Raw genomic sequence first — 17,810 nt, 5'->3', positions numbered from 1 at the left:
GTGAATACAACAATTTTTTACTTAAATGGATGGAAGGCTAATTAGACTGGCCTAAAGAAACTGCGAAGTTGCCAACTAGCAGTAAAAACTAAAAACAAAGCCATTCTATAGATACAACTTTGGATATCTTCCTTGGAAATATCAGGATCATTCTTTTGTTCACTGGATGCTTTTCTGTTGTACCTCCAGTGATGATATAAAAAAAACATTTGGTTGTAGTGGTAGATGTTTTGAGCTTAGTAAACGTTTGGTTGTCCTTTTTTTTTTCCATCATTGTCATGGAGACTTATGGTTTGGCTCCTCATTTTTTTAATAGATTTGTTTTTATCCGGTTAAAAAAAGGTGCATGACCCAAGAACCTCGGGCCAATCCAGATTAGTACTCGCGCTTCAAAAACTCGGGTACTTTTCACAGTACTCAAGCACATGAAGCTCGAGTCTTACTCGGGCATAACCCACAGCAGTTCCAGTGTCAATCCAGATTGGTAACTGAGTTTCCTAAACTCGGGTACCAGATCGTACAGTACTCGAGTTCTTCAAACTCGAGTACTTGGGGACATGTTTTTAACATTGATATTCCACGCTGGCATGCCACGGTGGAAGTGTAAAATTCAGTACTCGAGTTTGGTGAACTCGAGTACTGGAAAAAGTGGTACATCCCCAATTAGTTCCGAAACAGTGGTTTCTGCCTAAATTTTTTTAGAAATGGTGGTATTGGGCCGATTTGGCCGCAATTCTAGCCTAAGAACAGCATGATACTGCCATTTTTATTTTTTATGAACAAAAAGAGTAGGAGGGATTGACTAGAGTAGCTTTCTTACCTAGGTGTTACCATAGTAAAATCATACCCGCTAGATCCAAGCTTGCAAGCAAGGAAACCAATGAGCTATAATTGTTATTCTAACCCCATTAGAGCACTAGTGGGTATTGAACCACGGCGTGGAGTTTTTTTTCAAGTGCCTTCTTTTGCGAGATTTAAACCTGGACGCAACATGATACCGCCTTATTCTGACCCATGTCATGAAAATTCATGAAATTGACAAGGATTTGACCAGGGATTAACGAATGTACCTTGATTGATTTCCCCAGCACAAAAAAAAATGGAATAGCTGATGAGGGATAACCTGACGATCTTCTCTTTTTTTTTTTTTTTTTTAATTTGCCATTCTATGAGCTTTTCGGCCCAATATAGTCAATCACACAATGTGATAGAGCTAGTCAAGTGAGCTGTAAGCCCAAACTAGAGCTCAAATTCACATCCTAAAGGCATCGGCTGGTTACTCATTTCAAGCCCACAACACGCCTGTATTTCATTTTTTAATCTACTTCTAGAGAGCACCACTCCTGTACAACTCCAGGCACACGGTTTTTACGTGGCCCCTAGTTTTCAATGTCCTCCCACTTTATATAGTTCCCAGCAGACTCTCTCCATCAACGGAGAGAGTGAGAGGAGTACCATCATAGAATAAAACAAGACCAGACAAAGTAAAACTCACAATGGTGGGGCAGTATACGGTGACTAAACCAAGCCGCAGCGATGAGGTGTTGGATGTAGATCAACAATTGAGAATTGCAAATGAGATCAAAGCTCAGTTCGAGTCCATCGCCCCCAAGCGTCCTGTCAAGCCCAACAGAAGTGAACCTGACTCGTCAACACCAACCCCAGTGGAGTGCACAGCCGTAGACCAAAACATTCCTGAGCTTAACAAGTTCCAGGCCCTTCAATCGCAATCTCACGTCTGTCACATGCTGCACTTAGATTTAACTTTCTTTTGTGTGTGTGTGTTGGTTGTTTCTTGGATTTGTGGTTCTTGTAATTGGACTCTCTGACTGTTGTAAGATCAACAGGTTATGCTTTCGGCAGAGGGAGTTACTGGGGCACAAGAAGAGTATGTGGAGACCCAGTACTACAACGAGTTGCACTCAATCGATAAACAGCATCACACGGTTACATATCAATTTAATCATATATATGTTTCGGTTTTGAATTTTTGAATTTTTGTTTTAAATTTGGCTTTTTATTTCTTTTTTTGAACAGACTGGGAATGGGTTTATAAGGGTGGTGGGAGAAGTAGGTGAAGGTGGATATGATATTCAGTTGCAAGAAGGAACAGGTGGGATGGCGCACACAGGCTTTAGAAGCAATCCTGCGACAAACGATTGGGTACCAAATATTGATGAAGATCAGGTACTGGGTGTTCCATATTTAGAATCTCATAGAGGAAGAGGATTTATAACATAATAATCAAGAAATAACTGGTACATTCTTCTGGTCTTAGAGTTTTCCATCTTCGTATTTTCTTTCATTAAGTAACTATTTTGTTTTGTTGGTTTGATGATCACAGGGCTTTGTCTCCTCAAAGCCAAATCGGAGCGAGAGTTCTTAGATCTGCTGGGGAAAAGGCTTTGAGAAAGCGACTTGTACCTAATTTCCATCGACTCTGATCTGTAAAATTGGATAAAGATCGGATAAGGATGTGTTAGGTGGAACCGAGGAACATTAAAAATTTCCAGTATTGGCTTTTGAATCATTGCAAGCAACGACTTCTGCATTGTTCTTATCCTTACCTCAAAAAAAAAAAAAAAAAAAAAAAAAAAGTTGTTCTTATCCAACTGCACTGTACCAATGTGAAATTTAATAGTAATTAATTCAATGATCTTGGCTTTCGTCATTGTTAAAGACCAATAGCTGTTTGCTAAATATTCAGCAAATTTTTTTATTTTTTCAATGTGGTTGTCAGAGAACAAACAACAATAGAGAGAGAGAGAGAGACATTTCTCAAATCAGGTTGATTGTATGGTTCAGCAGCAATAGAAATTTTATGATGAGACAACCTATTTAAGTCCCAGTGAATCAGTGATCCCAACTGGAATATTCTGCAAAAAAAAGTGACCCCAATTGGAATGGTCATTAGACTCATTACTTATTGTGGGCGAGCATTTTCAATACTAGCAAAGAAGCAAACATCATGGCTGCAATCCAATTGCTAATCAGACTCCTTATTCGTTTTTACGATAGTGGCGAAAATCACGAACCACTGACAAAGGTGTTAATCTCTAAATTTGCAAGACATGAGAGGAATTGAGAGGTCGAGCTGTGCAGCCAGCCAACCTTATTAGGAGATTGTAGAAATTCCGATCTTCTGATGATATATTCAATTGGGACATTAACCCTAAGGCACACATTAAAGGGTTGTTTGGTAGAGTAGTTTGAAAAATGTTGATAGTAGTTTTTTGAAATGCGTCTGAATAAAAAAGTATGTGAAAATGTGTGTAATCAATCTTATTTAAAATGTAAAAATGTGAGTTTGAGATGTAGTACCAAACAAACTCTAAGTTATTTATTTTTAGAAATATTTTTTCAAAAATTGAAAAAATTATTAATGTTTTTTCAATTTTCAGAAAATAAAAAATAATTTTAAAAATAAATGGGTTCATTTTCAAGGAAAAAAACACTTCATTCCTAACAAAACTAAAGGTTCTTCAGGGACTACCCTTATTCAGGTGGCAAATAGGCGGGTTGAGTTATAAATGGGTTAGGTGTGTAATTACTCATTTATCTATTTATGATCCGTTTATATATAAATTAATTATCTATTACCTGCTCAACCCAATTAATTAGTAACCCCACCTATTTAACCCAATAATACCTCTAAAATTAATTGAATACCCTATTAATTTCCAAAATTACCAAAATACCCTTAAATACTCAAAACAACCCAAATACCCCCCTATACTTTCAAAATTACCAATATACCCTTATACATCCAAAATATTGTCCATATGGGTTTATTTCTTTGTTGACAAACTGTATTTGAATCCAAGCAGTACAAAGTGGTTTTGTAGCCAGCTTTGAACTATATAGTATATACAGAATGAAAATAATTCAAGCACAAAGCTGCATGCAGACCTTGATCATATGTACTGAATATGTTATCTAACTCAACATGCAATCTTTCCTCCACCAAAATAAAGGTATATAAACTAAAACCAATAACAAAAAACAAAAAAAAAAAGGACAAAAGTTAGAAAAAAAAAAAAAAAAAAAAAAAAGAGAATGAGTCTTGCTAGTTAGCCAATTAGAAGAAAAAAAAATGCAAATTCTAAACAGACTTTAACCAACCTCAAATATATGAAATAAAATCAGTAAATTAACTATAAACCCAAGTACATAAGCATGAAGAGGGGTTCCAATTACAGTAAAAACCAGATCTTTATCTCACAAAACCAAAGCTTTGGGTAGAAACCCAACACAAATCCAACAGCAGAAAATGACCCAGGTGAAAAAAACAAGAATAGAAGGTAAAGTGATGCAAAACCCATGAAGAAAAACTATGATTGCTATAATGGTTCTTATCCAAAGATGAAGTCATGGAAGGCAAATAGTGATAATTGCAGAGTCATCACCAGAAACATCAGAGTATCAAGAGAAATTCTCATTTTTGCCATAGACTTAATATAGCTAAAATATTTTTTCCAATTCAACAAATTTCTAAATATCATTCTTCTGTTCAGATTAAAGAAGGAATAAGGATGGTTTCAAAACATATCAGAGCACCAATTTTAAGTACCAAGGCTGCAATTACAACTAGGACATGTAAAAAATTGCAGAGTAATCAGCAGAAACAATTTTTTCAATTGCATTCCCCACTGAACCATCCCAAATTTAATGAACCAACAACTGCCTAAAATAAAACTAGGGCTTCCAAGCAATCAAAAACAAAAGATTAAGGCAAGCAGGGATTGGCACCATCCTTTATGTCCCATGCTTTCCGAAGTACTTAAGCTTTAGCAAATCTGCAAACCAATGTGAATAAATTTAGTCTCACCTAACACACTCAAAAAAAATAAAAAAAGACATGTAAAAAATTGCAGAGTCATCAGCAGAAACAACTTTTTCAATTGCATTCCCCACTGAACCATCCCAACTTTCATGAACCAACAACTGCCTAAAATAAAATTAGGGCTTCCAAGCAATCAAAAACAAAAGAGTAAGGCAAGCAAGGATTAGCACCATGCTTTATGTCCCATGCTTTCCGAAGTACTTAAGCTTTAGCAAATCTGCATACCAAGGTGAATAAATTTAGTCTCACCTAACACTCAAATAAAATCAAAAAAGACATGCGAGCACAGGACAGAACAACAGACCACCTCTCTCCCACTTAGTCGCTTCCATCTTAGGTTCAATTACTTTAAAATTGTTGGCAAAAAATTTGACATGGACTTATGCCATATACAAAATTAAAAAGGATTCAAACAAATATGCTGTCTAAGTCATTAATCCCACTTATCAACTATCTCACTACCCAAGTTGGCTTATCTCATGCAAGATACTATATTTCAGTAGTTTCATGATTTACAGCAAATCCTAACATTTTCCAGCAATTTAACAAGTATAAAAAATGAATAGGAAATTATATATGCGAGCAAAAATCAAAATCCTGCTATTAGGACATTGAAATATACAATTTGACTTATTGCTTAGGACCAATAAATCAGCTTTTTGCATCCTGTACAGATTGCAGAAGTTCATTCTCATTTTTCTTTGAACGAAGCTTAAGAGACTAATACTTGTAAGTTGAAACATAAACTTTGCATAGATTGTCATTTTGCTAGATAATTCAACAGAATAATATTTGATACAAACTAATCTTCAATTTAGAACAGTTTCTTCAAAATTGTGACACTAGACTTGTAAAACCACTCACCTACTTAGCAAATGTCAAGAACCACAGGTCCACAGCTATCATGGTCTGATGACTACAACACAGAACTTACAATTAGGGAACCAAAAATGCATCATATCATCAGGCATTTAATTAGAAATATATTAAAAACAACAAATAGTCCCAAAAAAAAAAATTACTTGGCATTTAATTAAACCCCATCATTATATGTAATGTGTCCAAAAATGCATAAATGTTCAAAATCCTCCACAAGGTGCTCATCATCATGATCAGGTATAACTAGCAAAGTAAAAAACTAGTAATATTTCAAAATCATTCCACACTTCAGAAGTCCTACCCCTACTTCTTTTGCTACCACTTGAAACTATTTGTTCAAATTCATCCATCCCCTCGGTTACAGACATGGTTCACCTTAAAAGATAAGACAATAATGATGATGCCGAAAAAATCACCAGTGAGTTGCAAGCACTCCTCAAACCAAAGCAATACCTGCGAAAAGAAAATAGAGAACCTAAAAGAGAGCACCGGTGTGGTGCCGGCCAAAAACCCTCCGAAGGTCAAGTTAGAATCTTATTTCTTCAACCCTAGAATGCCAGAGTTAAGAATATTGTGCGTACCTTAGAATCTAGGGTTTCTGGGGTATTTATATTGGGTAGAATTGCCTTTCCCTTTGGGATACAACTTCCTTATCAAGTTCCTTTCCATATAAGAGTTTTCTCAATCGTGTGCCGCAAGAAGTCCAAGTATACACGCTTGCGTGAAGATAAAGCAAAAGTCGATTTAAACATATCAAATGACTGGCAACCTGAGATCTGCAATTAATTCATATATGACGGATACTCAGCAAAATCGAACCGTCATATCGCATCGTCTACGGTGTCGATCCGTCTACATATTATCCGTCCCTTCAAGTTCAACAGAAAGACCCGTCTCCTATTTTTATCCCCTTCAGTTGCCCCCTTCAGTCCTTGGATCCGTCTTTGAAATCTGACAAATTCGTGGACTGACTCAAAGCAATGTATTGAGATGGGACGGTCTTCATGTACCATGACGGATCGACACGTGGACTGCATTTCTGGCGTAGGACACGTGGTCCTTGTGGATTGGCTGTTCCCCCAAAACAAGGCATCGCTTCGTATTTCGTGCCCTTCATTCTATAAAAGCCAGCCATTTCTCCCTTCATTTTCTCTTCCTATCAAAAATTTGTGAGCAGAACGCAACCGTCATAGCTATCGTGCCTTCTTGTCGTTCAGCAGATCTATCCGTCGTTCCTCGCTAGAAGCCATCTCGATTCGGTATGTACTCCAAACCTTTCTCCGTCTTTCTTTTTATTTCATTGTTTTACAAATATGTGCTTTCTCTAGATCCGTCGGTGTCTTAGGTTATACCGTCATAAATGTAGGTAATGTCTAGTGCGTCAAGTAACCAGTCGTTTGTCCGCGAGAGGGCGGGCTACGATGAAAGGTTCCCGTCAGGTCCAGGAGATCCTGACACTTCAAGTGAAGAGAGGAATCCATCCAGTACCTCTTCTTCCCTTGATGGTGGTCTGGAGACGGAGAGTTCAGAGTCGTCCAGTAGTAGCTTAGACGGTGTGGATCCCCCCGTCCAGTCAGTGATTGGCCCAGATGGCCTTAGAGAGTTCATCATGCTGCCTCTTTGGACGGTAAATGACTTTAGGTCATCTATGACTGAATCTCATCTCAACACACTTAGGACCAAGTATCAAATACCAGATAACATCCGTCTACGTCTTCCCGAAAAATCCGAAAAATGTTACTATAGAGGGGTAGACAGTGTTGGGATCTACGAGCAAGCCTTAAAGGCGGGCTCGATTTCCCTTAAGTTCTCTCCACTGTCGTCTCTTCGCACCTTGGCCTCGTCTGTCACTCCAAATCTCCCCAAATGCCCGGAGGGTGTTTATTGGGGTAGAAGTTTTATAGCGGGCAATGTCCGACGGCCCGAAGGTCGACGGTGGAAGAATTCTTCCACCGTTATCGTCTAGCAGATCGTCAAGTCAAAGGGGATGTATAGCTTCTTGCCAAGAAGCCCATTCGAGGCTCGTTAGTGATACTCCGTACTCAATAGAGACTGGAAGAGTCGTTACTTCTTTTTGGAAGGGGACGAATGGATGTGTCGTCCAGGGGATAGAACTTACATGCCCGTCGACACTACATGGGGCATAATGCCTCCGTCGGGTATGCATTCCTTTTGTTTCCGTCCAGTTGATCTTTGAAAGTTTGTTGATTCTTTAAAATATAACCGTCTTTTGTTGCAGCTCGGGACCGTCCACAAGTTGACTTAGAGCAGTGGAGTTTTTTGGAGAAAATTTTTAACAAGACGAAACTGCAAAAGAAGACTTGGGCTCAACTCGTCACCCTTGATACTCTACATTGGTATTGTGACGGACCCGGACCTTCATCCGCCGCCCGTCAATACGATAACAGGGTCCGAAAACGTATGTTCGTCGAAACTCTATCCATCTTCCTTAAGTGTATATATATATATATATATATATATATATATATATATATATATATATATATTTTACCCTTGCCTTTCTCATCCGTCTTTGATTTACAAAGATGGACGCCGCCAAGAGGAGAGCCTTCATTAAACAATAGGCCATAAAGAAAAAACAGGAGGTGGGTCAATCAAAGGGGACGGTCCCACTTGTACCGTCAAAGCGAACTCAAGAAAAAACGGACCGTCCTCCAAATAAGCAAAAGACCACGCCTGAACCTGTCGTGGCATTGGAGGCAGGGAAATCGCCCGTCAAGCATGGAAAGGGCAAAGGCTTGATGAAGGGTCCAGTACCCACCGGGGAGAAACCACCCGTTCTCTTTCGGGAGGATTCAAATTGCGCCCTTGAGAAGCTATCGTCTATCCTGACGGCCGATGACTACGAGGACCTCGGCAATCATGCGATAGAGGCGATGGGAGAGACGGGCCTTTTCACCATTGCATAGGTAATTTTAAATCCATCTTCTGGTTTCGTCAAGTTCTTTTTATCCGTCATTAAGATGGCGTTTGTATTCCCAGGCAATGCTGATGATGAAAGGGTTATTTGGCCGTTGTCTCAATCACGAAACAACCATGGACCGTCTAAGGAAGAAGAACAAGACGATGGAGGATGAGCTTCATGACCTGAAGACCCATAAGATCAATATGGACAGAAAGCTCAAATGCTCGAAGCAGGTCAGGGGTGAGGTTGAAAAGGAGAATGAGCAATTGCGCCAGATTTTGAAAGACAAGGAGAAGGAGCTGACGGACACAAAAGCAAAACTCCAGGATGCAAAAGAGATAGCCGTCCAGGAGTATCGCGACTCCGACCTCCTTCTGGCGGAGCTTGGGAGCTCCTTTGCTGATGGATTCGACGACGCCATCCGTCAGGTTAAGTCGTCGTATCCTGATCTGGACGTATCCCATATCTCGATTGAAGCTCAAGGGCAAACACTTGCACAGTCCGTCCGTTCAGAAAGCACAGACGAAGTGTTTGCCGTCACTGCTCCAGCCGACGGGGATGAAGCTCTTCCTCCAAGTCAACCAAACGACGGCCAGATGATTGAGAACCCTTCTCCAAAGAATTAGTTTTTTTTTTTTTAAAGAATTCTTACAGTTGTAAGCAAACTTGTTGAACCGTCGTTTGTACTCGTACAATTTAACTTGTTTAATCTTTATTTGCCTATTGACTTGCTCATTATCCGTCGCACATTATATGCATATTTTATCTTAGTTAGACAACCCGTCTGCTGTGAAGAATTGTGTATGTCCGTCCTTTCTTTGGACTTTTCTTTCAGATGTATTTTTCGAGACCCGTCCACTTTGTGGACTTTAAAGTTTTCATTGTTTGCGACGGTCCGTCCACATTGTGGACTTAGTGGGATTCATCCTTTGGATGATCCGTCCACTTTTGTGGACTGGTAGGGTTTCATCTTTTTGTGATCCGTCCAATTTGTGGACTTGTAGGGTTTCATCCGAACTGTCCACTTTTAGGACTCGTAGAATTTTCATCCGTTGAATGAATCATCCACTTTTTGGACTCGTAGAATTTTCATCCGTTGGATGATTCGTCCACTTTGTGGACTAGTAGGATTTTTATCCGTCCACTTTGTGGACTTGGAGAATTTTCATCCTTTGGATGATCCGTCCACTTTGTGGACTAGTATAATTTTTTCATCCTTTGGATGATCCGTCCACCTTGGACTTGTAGGTTTTCATCCCTTTGGGATGGTCCGTCCACTTTGTGGATCAGTAGAATTTTCATCCTTTGGATGATCCGTCCACTTTGTGGACTTGTAGGTTTTCATCCATTTTGGATGGTCCGTCCACTTTGGGGATTAGTAGAATTTTCATCCTTTGGATGATCCGTCCACTTTGTGGACTTGTAGATTTTCATCCCTTTGGGAAGATCCATCTACTTTGCGGATCAGTAGAATTTTTAACACCATGCATATAAAAATTCCTCTCACTATATCAGTTCAACAGACGAAATTGTTTATGGAAAAAACTTGGGTTCTAGTAAGTAAAAACTATGAATGTTTAAAATTAAACTGAAAATAAGGTGGTAGACATTGTCTTATGACTGCCGCACTACTGGTAGTACTTCCTTAGGTGCTCCGTGTTCCAGGGATGGCCCAACTTTCTTCCGTCTAACGTCTCCAAGTAGTACGTTCCTTTCCTATGCCATGAGATAATTCTGTATAGGCCTTCCCAGTTAGGACCCAGCTTTCCATGGGATGCATCCTTCGTCGCGCCAAGCACTTTTCGTAATACCAGATCTCCCACCTTGAAGTCCCAGTGCCGAACCTTGGAGTTGTAGTGTTTTGCCATCATGTCCTGGTACCGCGCCAATCTCTGTGCTGTTGCTGCCCTGACCTCATCCATAAGGTCAAGCTCTAGACGCAACGCTTCATTATTCTTGCTATCGTCATAGCTTTCCACGCGGTAGCTCGTTAGTCCCACTTCTGCCGGTATGAGAGCCTCAGTACCATACGCCAATCAAAATGGTGTCTCTCCTGTTGGCGTTCTTGCTGTTGTTCGGTACGTCCACAGAACACTTAGTAGTACGTCCGGCCATATACCCTTTGCCCCCTCGAGCCGAGTCTTGATAATCTTTAACAAGGACCGGTTCGTGACCTCAACTTGTCCGTTGGCCTGTGGGTGGGCGGGTGACGAGTAGTGATTTTTGATTCCTAGCTGAGAACAAAAGTCCCGGAATGCATCGTTGTCGAATTGCTTCCCGTTGTCTGAAACGAGCACTCTTGGAATCCCATATCGGCAAATTATACTTCTCCATACAAAGCTGCGAATGTTTTTCTCCGTGATAGTAGCAAGAGCTTCTGCTTCCACCCACTTGGTGAAGTAGTCAATACCAACCACTAAAAACTTCAGTTGTCTTGCTGCTATTGGAAATGGACCCATGATGTCCAATCCCCATTGTGTGAACGACCACGGAGCCGTCATAGGTGTGAGCTCCTCCGTTGGCCGTCTAATGAGATTACCAAACCGTTGACACTTATCGCAGGCTCTAACGTACACATGGGCATCCTTTTGCATTGTCGGCCAGTAATATCCTGTTCGGTAGCTTGTGCACCGTAGACCTTGATCCCGAGTGGTTTCCACAAATTCCTTCATGAACTTCCCTCATCACGTAGCCGCCTTCCTCACGGCCAAGGCATCTTAGATATGGTCGGGAGAACCCCTCTTTGTAACAGTATGTCTTTAATCGTGATGAATCGGGCACTTTAACCTTCAATTTCCTTGCATCTTCTTTGCTATCTCAAGTGTACTTGCCGTTCTTGAGGTACGTCAGATTGAGTCGTCCAATGCCTTGGTGCCTACTTCCTGCATTCGAACATTATCTAATAGCGATGAATGTTGGACGAAGGACAATACCTGTTCTGGGGTGATCATAGGTTCGGCTGAAGCAGCCTTTGCGAGTCGGTCTGCCTCTTGGTTCTCTTCTCTTGGGATCTAAGCTATCGTGAATTGGAGGTCACTCATTCGACCCTTTACTTCTCCGAGGTACCTTCTCATTCGTTCATTCCTACAATCATAGCCCCCATTAACTTGACTGGCTACGATTTGAGAATCGGAGTAGACTACCGCCTTCCTGGCCCCAGCCGCTATCGCAAGCTCCAACCCTGCCACCAGTGCCTCATACTCTGCTTCGTTATTTGTAGTGGGGAACTCCAGACGGATCATGCACTCAATCTTATCTCCTTCCGGGGTGTGGAGTACGACCCCGATTCCTCCCGCATGCTTATTAGAGGATCCGTCTATGTGAATTCTCCATGTGGGCGTCTCTTCTGCCCTCTACTCCTCAGGTGTAGTGAATTCCGCGATGAAGTCTGCCAGTACTTGTCCTTTCACAGCCGTTCGTGGCTGGTATTGGATATCGTAATCACTCAGCTCGATGGCCCATAAAGCCATCCGTCCAGCAGTTTCAGGATTGTTCATTGCTCTCCACAACGGCTGATCTGTCAGGACTTTTATGGTATGTGCTTGAAAATAGGGCTTGAGTTTTCGAGCTGCAGTTACAAGAGCGAAAACGAGTTTCTCCATCCATGGGTATCTCTCCTCTGCGCCTCTTAGCGCCCGGCTGATGAAGTACACTAGCTTTTGTATCTTCCCTTCCTCTCTGATGAGAGCTGCACTTACCGCTGTTGATGAGACGGCAAGGTACATGAACAATTCCTCCCCCGGCATGGACGGGCTAAGCAATGGCGGGGCAGAGAGATATGCCTTCAACTCTTCAAATGCCCTTTGGCATTCATCTGTCCACTCGAAAGATCTCCTTAGCGTTCTGAAGAAAGGGAGACACTTGCCCGTTGCTCTCGATACGAACCTATTTAAGGCTGCTATCTTCCCTGTCAGGCTTTGCACTTCCTTCACCGTCCTCGGAGGAGATAGCTCCATAATCGCTTTCACTTTTTCTGGGTTGACTTCAATGCCCCACTGGGACACCATGAATCCTAAGAATTTTCCAACAGTAACTCCGAATGCGTATTTGCTTGGATTCAGTTTCATTTTATACGTCCGAAGAGTGTCGAATGTCTCCTGGAGGTCCCTCAGATGATCGGACACCTTTGCGCTTTTCACCAACATATCATCCACGTAGACCTGGACGTTTCTGCCAATTTGGTGCGCGAACATTTTGTTCATTAATCGTTGATACGTGGCTCCCGTGTTCTTGAGCCCGAACGGCATCACCTTGTAGCAAAAAAGCCCTGGCTTGTCACAAATGATGTTTTCTCTTGATCAGCTTTATCCAATTTAATTTGATTATACCCCGAGAAGGCGTCCATGAAGCTCAACAGTTCATGTCTTGTGGTGGAGTCTGCTAAGGTGTCAATGCGCGGGAGTGGGTAACTGTCTTTAGGGCATGCTCTGTTCAGATCCGTGAAGTCAACACACATTCTCCACTTCCCGTTTGATTTCTTGACCATTACCACGTTGGCCAGCCAATCAGGGTAATACACCTCCCTTATGAAGTTTGCTTCTCGTAGCTTCTGTACTTCCTCTGCCACGGCTCGATTCCGTTCGGGGGCGAACACACGCTTCTTTTGTCAAACTGGAGGGAAAGAAGGTGATACGTTCAACTTGTGGACTATGATTGTTGGATCTATTCCCGGCATGTCGTCATGGCTCCATGCAAACACGTCTTGGTTCTCTTTGAGGAATAACATGAGCGCATGTCAGACCGTTTGGTCGACTGAGGTTCCGATCCGGGTGGTTCGGTCGGGCCTCGAATCATCCAGTCGTACCTCCTCCAATTCCTCCACGGGTTCTGCTACTGTTCTCTGTTCCTCGATGTTCATTGCCTGTACATGGTCATCCATCTCCATCATGGCCACGTAACATTCCCGTGCACACCGATTTTCGCCAGCTTCCTCCAACTTCGTGTTCAATGGGAAACTTGATCATCAGATGGTAGGTAGAAGTGACGGCTTCCATGTGTTGAGAGTGGGTCGTCCGAGTATGGCATTATACGCTGAGGAGCAATCAACCACTAGAAAGGAAACATCCTTGGTTATTTGCTGCGGGTAGTCTCCTACTGTCACCGCCAATGTGATGGATCCTAAAGGATGGACCCGGGTTCCTCCAAAGCCAACGAGGGGCGTGCATGTCGGGATCAGGCGCTCTTTAGCAATCCCCATCTGCTGGAACGCGGGGTAGTAAAGGATGTCTGCTGAGCTCCCGTTGTCCACTAGAACTCGGTGGACGTTGAAGTCTCCTACCTGTATACTAACCACAAGCGCGTCGTCATGGGGGTGGTGAAAGCGCCGGGCCTCTTCTTCAGAAAACTCGATACTGGAGCCGTTCCGTCGTGTTCTTTCTAGTGAAGAGCCTGTCGACTGGACACTTTGTACCTTCCGTAAATAGGTCTTTCTGGCCTTTTTAGACGACCTCGTTGAAGTACTGCCCCCTATTATCATCTGTATGTCTGCTACCGGTGGTCTGGGACGTTCGTTTTCTCGTCTAGGATTCTGCTCCTAGGGTTGATCCGTTCTCTCCTTCCTCACGAACCTCTGCAACCTTCCTTGCCTGATAAGGGCTTCGATCTATTGCTTCAGGTCATAACAGTCCGTCGTATCATGGCCGTGGTCACGATGAAAACGGCAGTATCTATCTCTTGGCCTCTTGTTCGGATCTCCCTTCAACTTGCCCGGGAACGTCAAGGTTCCTTCATCTTTGATTTGCATTAACACCTGGTCAATTGGGGCTGTGAGGGGGGTGAAACTTGTAAACCTCCCCGAAGGTGGTTTGGATCTCCGGTCTTCTCGTCGATCTCTGGTTCTTGCCATTTTTCATCCATTATCTGGTTTCGTATCTTCCTTTCTTTCCCTTTTTCTTAGCTTATAGTCGTCTCTGGCCAGCAAGGCATCCTCCGCGTTCATATACTTTGTCGCCCTGTAATATACATCGGACATAGTCTTTGGGTCATTCTTGCATAGAGAGAACAAGAACTTACCCTCTCGTAGCCCGTTCGTGAATGCTGCCACAAGTATCTTGTCATCTACCTCGTCTATCGAGAGGGATTCCTTGTTAAAGCGGGCTATATAAGACCTTAATGTCTCGTCTTCTCGTTGCTTAATACTCTGTATACATGCAATAGACCTCTTGTGTCGATGACTTCCAATAAAGTGTGATACGAACTGTGCGCCTAGTTCCTTAAAAGTGCCGATGGAATTAGGCGTCAGCCTACTGTACCAATCCCTCGCAGGCCCTTTCAAGGTGGTGAGAAAAGCCCTGCACATGATTTCATCGGGTACACCCTGAAGATGTATTAGGGTTCTAAAAGACTCCAGGTGATCCAACGGGTCTTTGGATCCGTCGTAGTTTTCCACATGAGGCATGCGAAACTTTGGAGGAACGGGGCATGAATTCACTAACGCTGTGAAAGGCGAATCCGTTCTATGGACTAGGTCGTCCAGGTTGCTGGATACCCGCCCTCTAAGGGAGTTCATTATCACATCCATGCGTTTCCTCATCTCCTGCATTTCGGCGGCTATGTGAGTTGGCAAAGTGTCTGAAACAGATGGTCGATTGGTTTCTTGTCGCTCGGGTCTAGTTGGAGCGTTACTGCCCTCAGGTCTTTCTGCGTTCCTTCCTTCTGGACTAGCGCCCTCCTGGTCTTCCTCTGGTGCACTTGGGTGTGCGGTCCTTTGTTGCAATTGTTCTTCCAAATCATGATTCTGCTTGGTGAGGCGCTCAACCGCCGCCGCAAGCGTTTGGACCTGCCTCTCTAGAGCTATGGCGTATGGTTCGCCACCTTGGTTGTTGTTTGTTGCCATCGATCGAGTGAGTACCATGCAACTCTTTGTCTCAGGAATAGAGCGAGGCTGAAGTAATCGTAAGATTTTCTATTTCCCACAAACAGCGCCAACTGATGATGCCGAAAAAATCACCAGTGAGTTGCAAGCACTCCTCAAACCAAAGCAATACCTGCGAAAAGAAAATAGAGAACCTAAAAGAGAGCACCGGTGTGGTGCCGGCCAAAAACCCTCCGAATGTCAAGTTAGAATCTTATTTCTTCAACCCTAGAATGCCAGAGTTAAGAATATTGTGCGTACCTTAGAATCTAGGGTTTCTGGGGTATTTATATTGGGTAGAATTGCCTTTCCCTTTGGGATACAACTTCCTTATCAAGTTCCTTTCCATATAGGAGTTTTCTCAATCGTGTGCCGCAAGAAGTCCAAGTATACACGCTTGCGTGAAGATAAAGCAAAAGTCGATTTAAACATATCAAATGATTGGCAACCTGAGATCTGCAATTAATTCATATATAACGGATACTCAGCAAAATCGAACCGTCATATCGCATCGTCTACGGTGTCGATCCGTCTACATATTATCCGTCCCTTCAAGTTCAACGGAAAGACCCGTCTCCTATTTTTATCCCCTTCAAATAAAAATGACAATTTCTACAAATATATATTTCAAATCAACCAAAATCACAAAAGGCAGAAACATAAGTGACAATTTGAACAAAACCCAAAAGGTAAAAGTGGATAGATGCAAATCATCAAACCCCCAGAAAAGAAAAAGACAATAACTTAGAACTCAAAACCCAATTGAGAGAAGGATCTTAATCTTACCTTGAAAATCTTAACGGGTCCAAAGCCACCTTCACTGAGCTTGTGAGTTGTGAAAATCTTTAGTAGCAACTAAGGTCTCAAAGGGAAATAGCTTTTGTTCTTGTTGAGCTATCTTCTCCAAGTCTTTTTCATTGCTTCCCTCTAATCAAACCCAAAAAAAAAAAAAAAATCATGGTCAGCAACAATCACAAAACAATAAAAAAAAAATACAAAAACCCCAAACCCGAAATTTTTTTGTCTCCGAAAACCCCAAACCCAAAATTCTCGAAAACTTTAACTTAGAAATTAACCCAAGAATTGAGTGACTTACCTGAGATCTCTGATGCCTTCAACGACCTTCTACGCCACCGTTAAAGCCCGACCTCAAATCGCTATTCAGGTACCTTCCATCTCTCTCTAGAATTTCCTTATTTTTGTTTGGATACTAAGAAAATCAGAGGGAAAGTGTTTAAGGAGAGTGACACTGAGGGCCGAATGTTTTGGTTTAAGGAGGCTATATTGTTTATTTAAGTTTTAGATTTTAGAAGGGTTTAATGGGTTTATTTAAATTTAAATTTTAGATCGATTTAGTGGTTGTTAGTGTATTTATCTATTTGGACTCATCTAATTAAATAACCAAATAAATTTTTATCCATTTAACTCAAATATTTAAATGAGTTTGGTTAAAACTTATCCAAATAAAGTGAATAATAGATGAATTTATAAATATGGATAAATATTGCCACCCCTAACCCTTATGTACATATTAGATAAAGGTAGTTAGTATCCTTTTTATTTATTTTCTTACAAGAAGTAAAGGAGGGATTGTTTTTCTTGTGGAAGAGACACGACAATACTACTTAACTTTGAGTTCCTCAAGGTTCAAAGGTTGAACTAATACCAAACAGCTGGGATAAGACCATATTTCTTGATCAAATATGTATTCCAAATTGACAATTTTTGTTGTGCGACTCCAACCACATATGGGTTAGCATAATGATCCATTTTCGTTACTCTAAAAGATGTTTTTGCTTCACCAAAAGTCTTATGGCTCAACTAACATTTTCTAGTGTGGAAGACATCTCAGACTTAAATATCCGTACCACCAAGAATTATCAAAAAATGAAAAAGGTAGCTTTGCTTATGTACCATAGTAACTGCTACCCTTTAGAACAAATTTATATGTTTGGCTCCAACAACCTTCATTACAAGTTCGGTTTATCACTCTACCCACAGGAAATAAAGCACTCTACCTACATGAAATAAAAGCCCAAGTGTATCCAAGAGTATCCAAAAATGCTTCAATATGCTCTTATTTTTAATTATAATATATAAAAAATTATAAAAAAAAACTGTTTTTTTTGGTAATTAAAAAAAAAGGAATTCTTTAACAGTAATAAATTAGGAAAACGATTGAATAATGAATAACCTGATGTATTCTAGTTATTAGAGCTAAACGACAACCTCTGTCTTTATGATATGTTCTCCATTCATCAATGCATTCAATTTGTTTAGGCCTTTTTTTTCATGTCTTGTTGTTGTTG

At 41.5% G+C, this 17,810-nt stretch overlaps 1 protein-coding gene and 1 long non-coding RNA gene across 3 annotated transcripts; one reads left to right on the top strand and one right to left on the bottom strand.

Moving 5' to 3' along the window:
* Positions 1–1,381: 1,381 nt before the first annotated feature.
* LOC142624541 (uncharacterized) lies at positions 1,382–2,685 on the top strand. Of its 2 annotated transcripts, none has more exons than XM_075798139.1 (4): positions 1,382–1,736; positions 1,848–1,946; positions 2,038–2,258; positions 2,345–2,685. In XM_075798139.1, exons 1-3 carry the CDS (start codon positions 1,497–1,499, stop codon positions 2,239–2,241), a joined length of 543 nt encoding a protein of 180 aa, XP_075654254.1. In that variant the 5' UTR covers positions 1,382–1,496; the 3' UTR covers positions 2,242–2,258; positions 2,345–2,685. The 2 variants fall into 2 exon arrangements, with proteins under 2 accessions (XP_075654254.1, XP_075654255.1); XM_075798140.1 differs by having other exon boundaries at positions 1,387–1,736; positions 2,038–2,187.
* Positions 2,686–4,458: 1,773 nt separating this feature from the next.
* LOC142623993 (uncharacterized) lies at positions 4,459–16,780 on the bottom strand. The gene is made up of 5 exons (XR_012842260.1): positions 16,598–16,780; positions 16,288–16,428; positions 5,708–5,759; positions 5,014–5,060; positions 4,459–4,796 (listed from the first exon to the last, which is right to left on the bottom strand). It is a non-coding gene; the product is annotated as an uncharacterized LOC142623993 (long non-coding RNA).
* Positions 16,781–17,810: the final 1,030 nt, after the last annotated feature.

This window comes from Castanea sativa, chromosome 2, assembly GCF_040712315.1.
Source record: "Castanea sativa cultivar Marrone di Chiusa Pesio chromosome 2, ASM4071231v1".
In the NCBI taxonomy this organism is placed as follows: Eukaryota; Viridiplantae; Streptophyta; class Magnoliopsida; order Fagales; family Fagaceae; genus Castanea; species Castanea sativa.
Note: the sequence above shows the minus strand (reverse complement) of the source record. Positions and strands in the feature narration are given on the sequence as shown.

What these genes read in the sequence shown, in the direction of transcription:
- LOC142624541 (XM_075798139.1), top strand. Translation starts at nt 1,497, where the DNA reads ATGGTGGGGCAGTATACGGTGACTAAACCAAGCCGCAGCGATGAGGTG. An exon ending in CCCTTCAATCGCAATCTCAC is followed by an intron (nt 1,737 to 1,847) that starts GTCTGTCACATG and finishes TAAGATCAACAG; the next exon opens with GTTATGCTTTCGGCAGAGGG. An exon ending in TCGATAAACAGCATCACACG is followed by an intron (nt 1,947 to 2,037) that starts GTTACATATCAA and finishes TTTTTTGAACAG; the next exon opens with ACTGGGAATGGGTTTATAAG.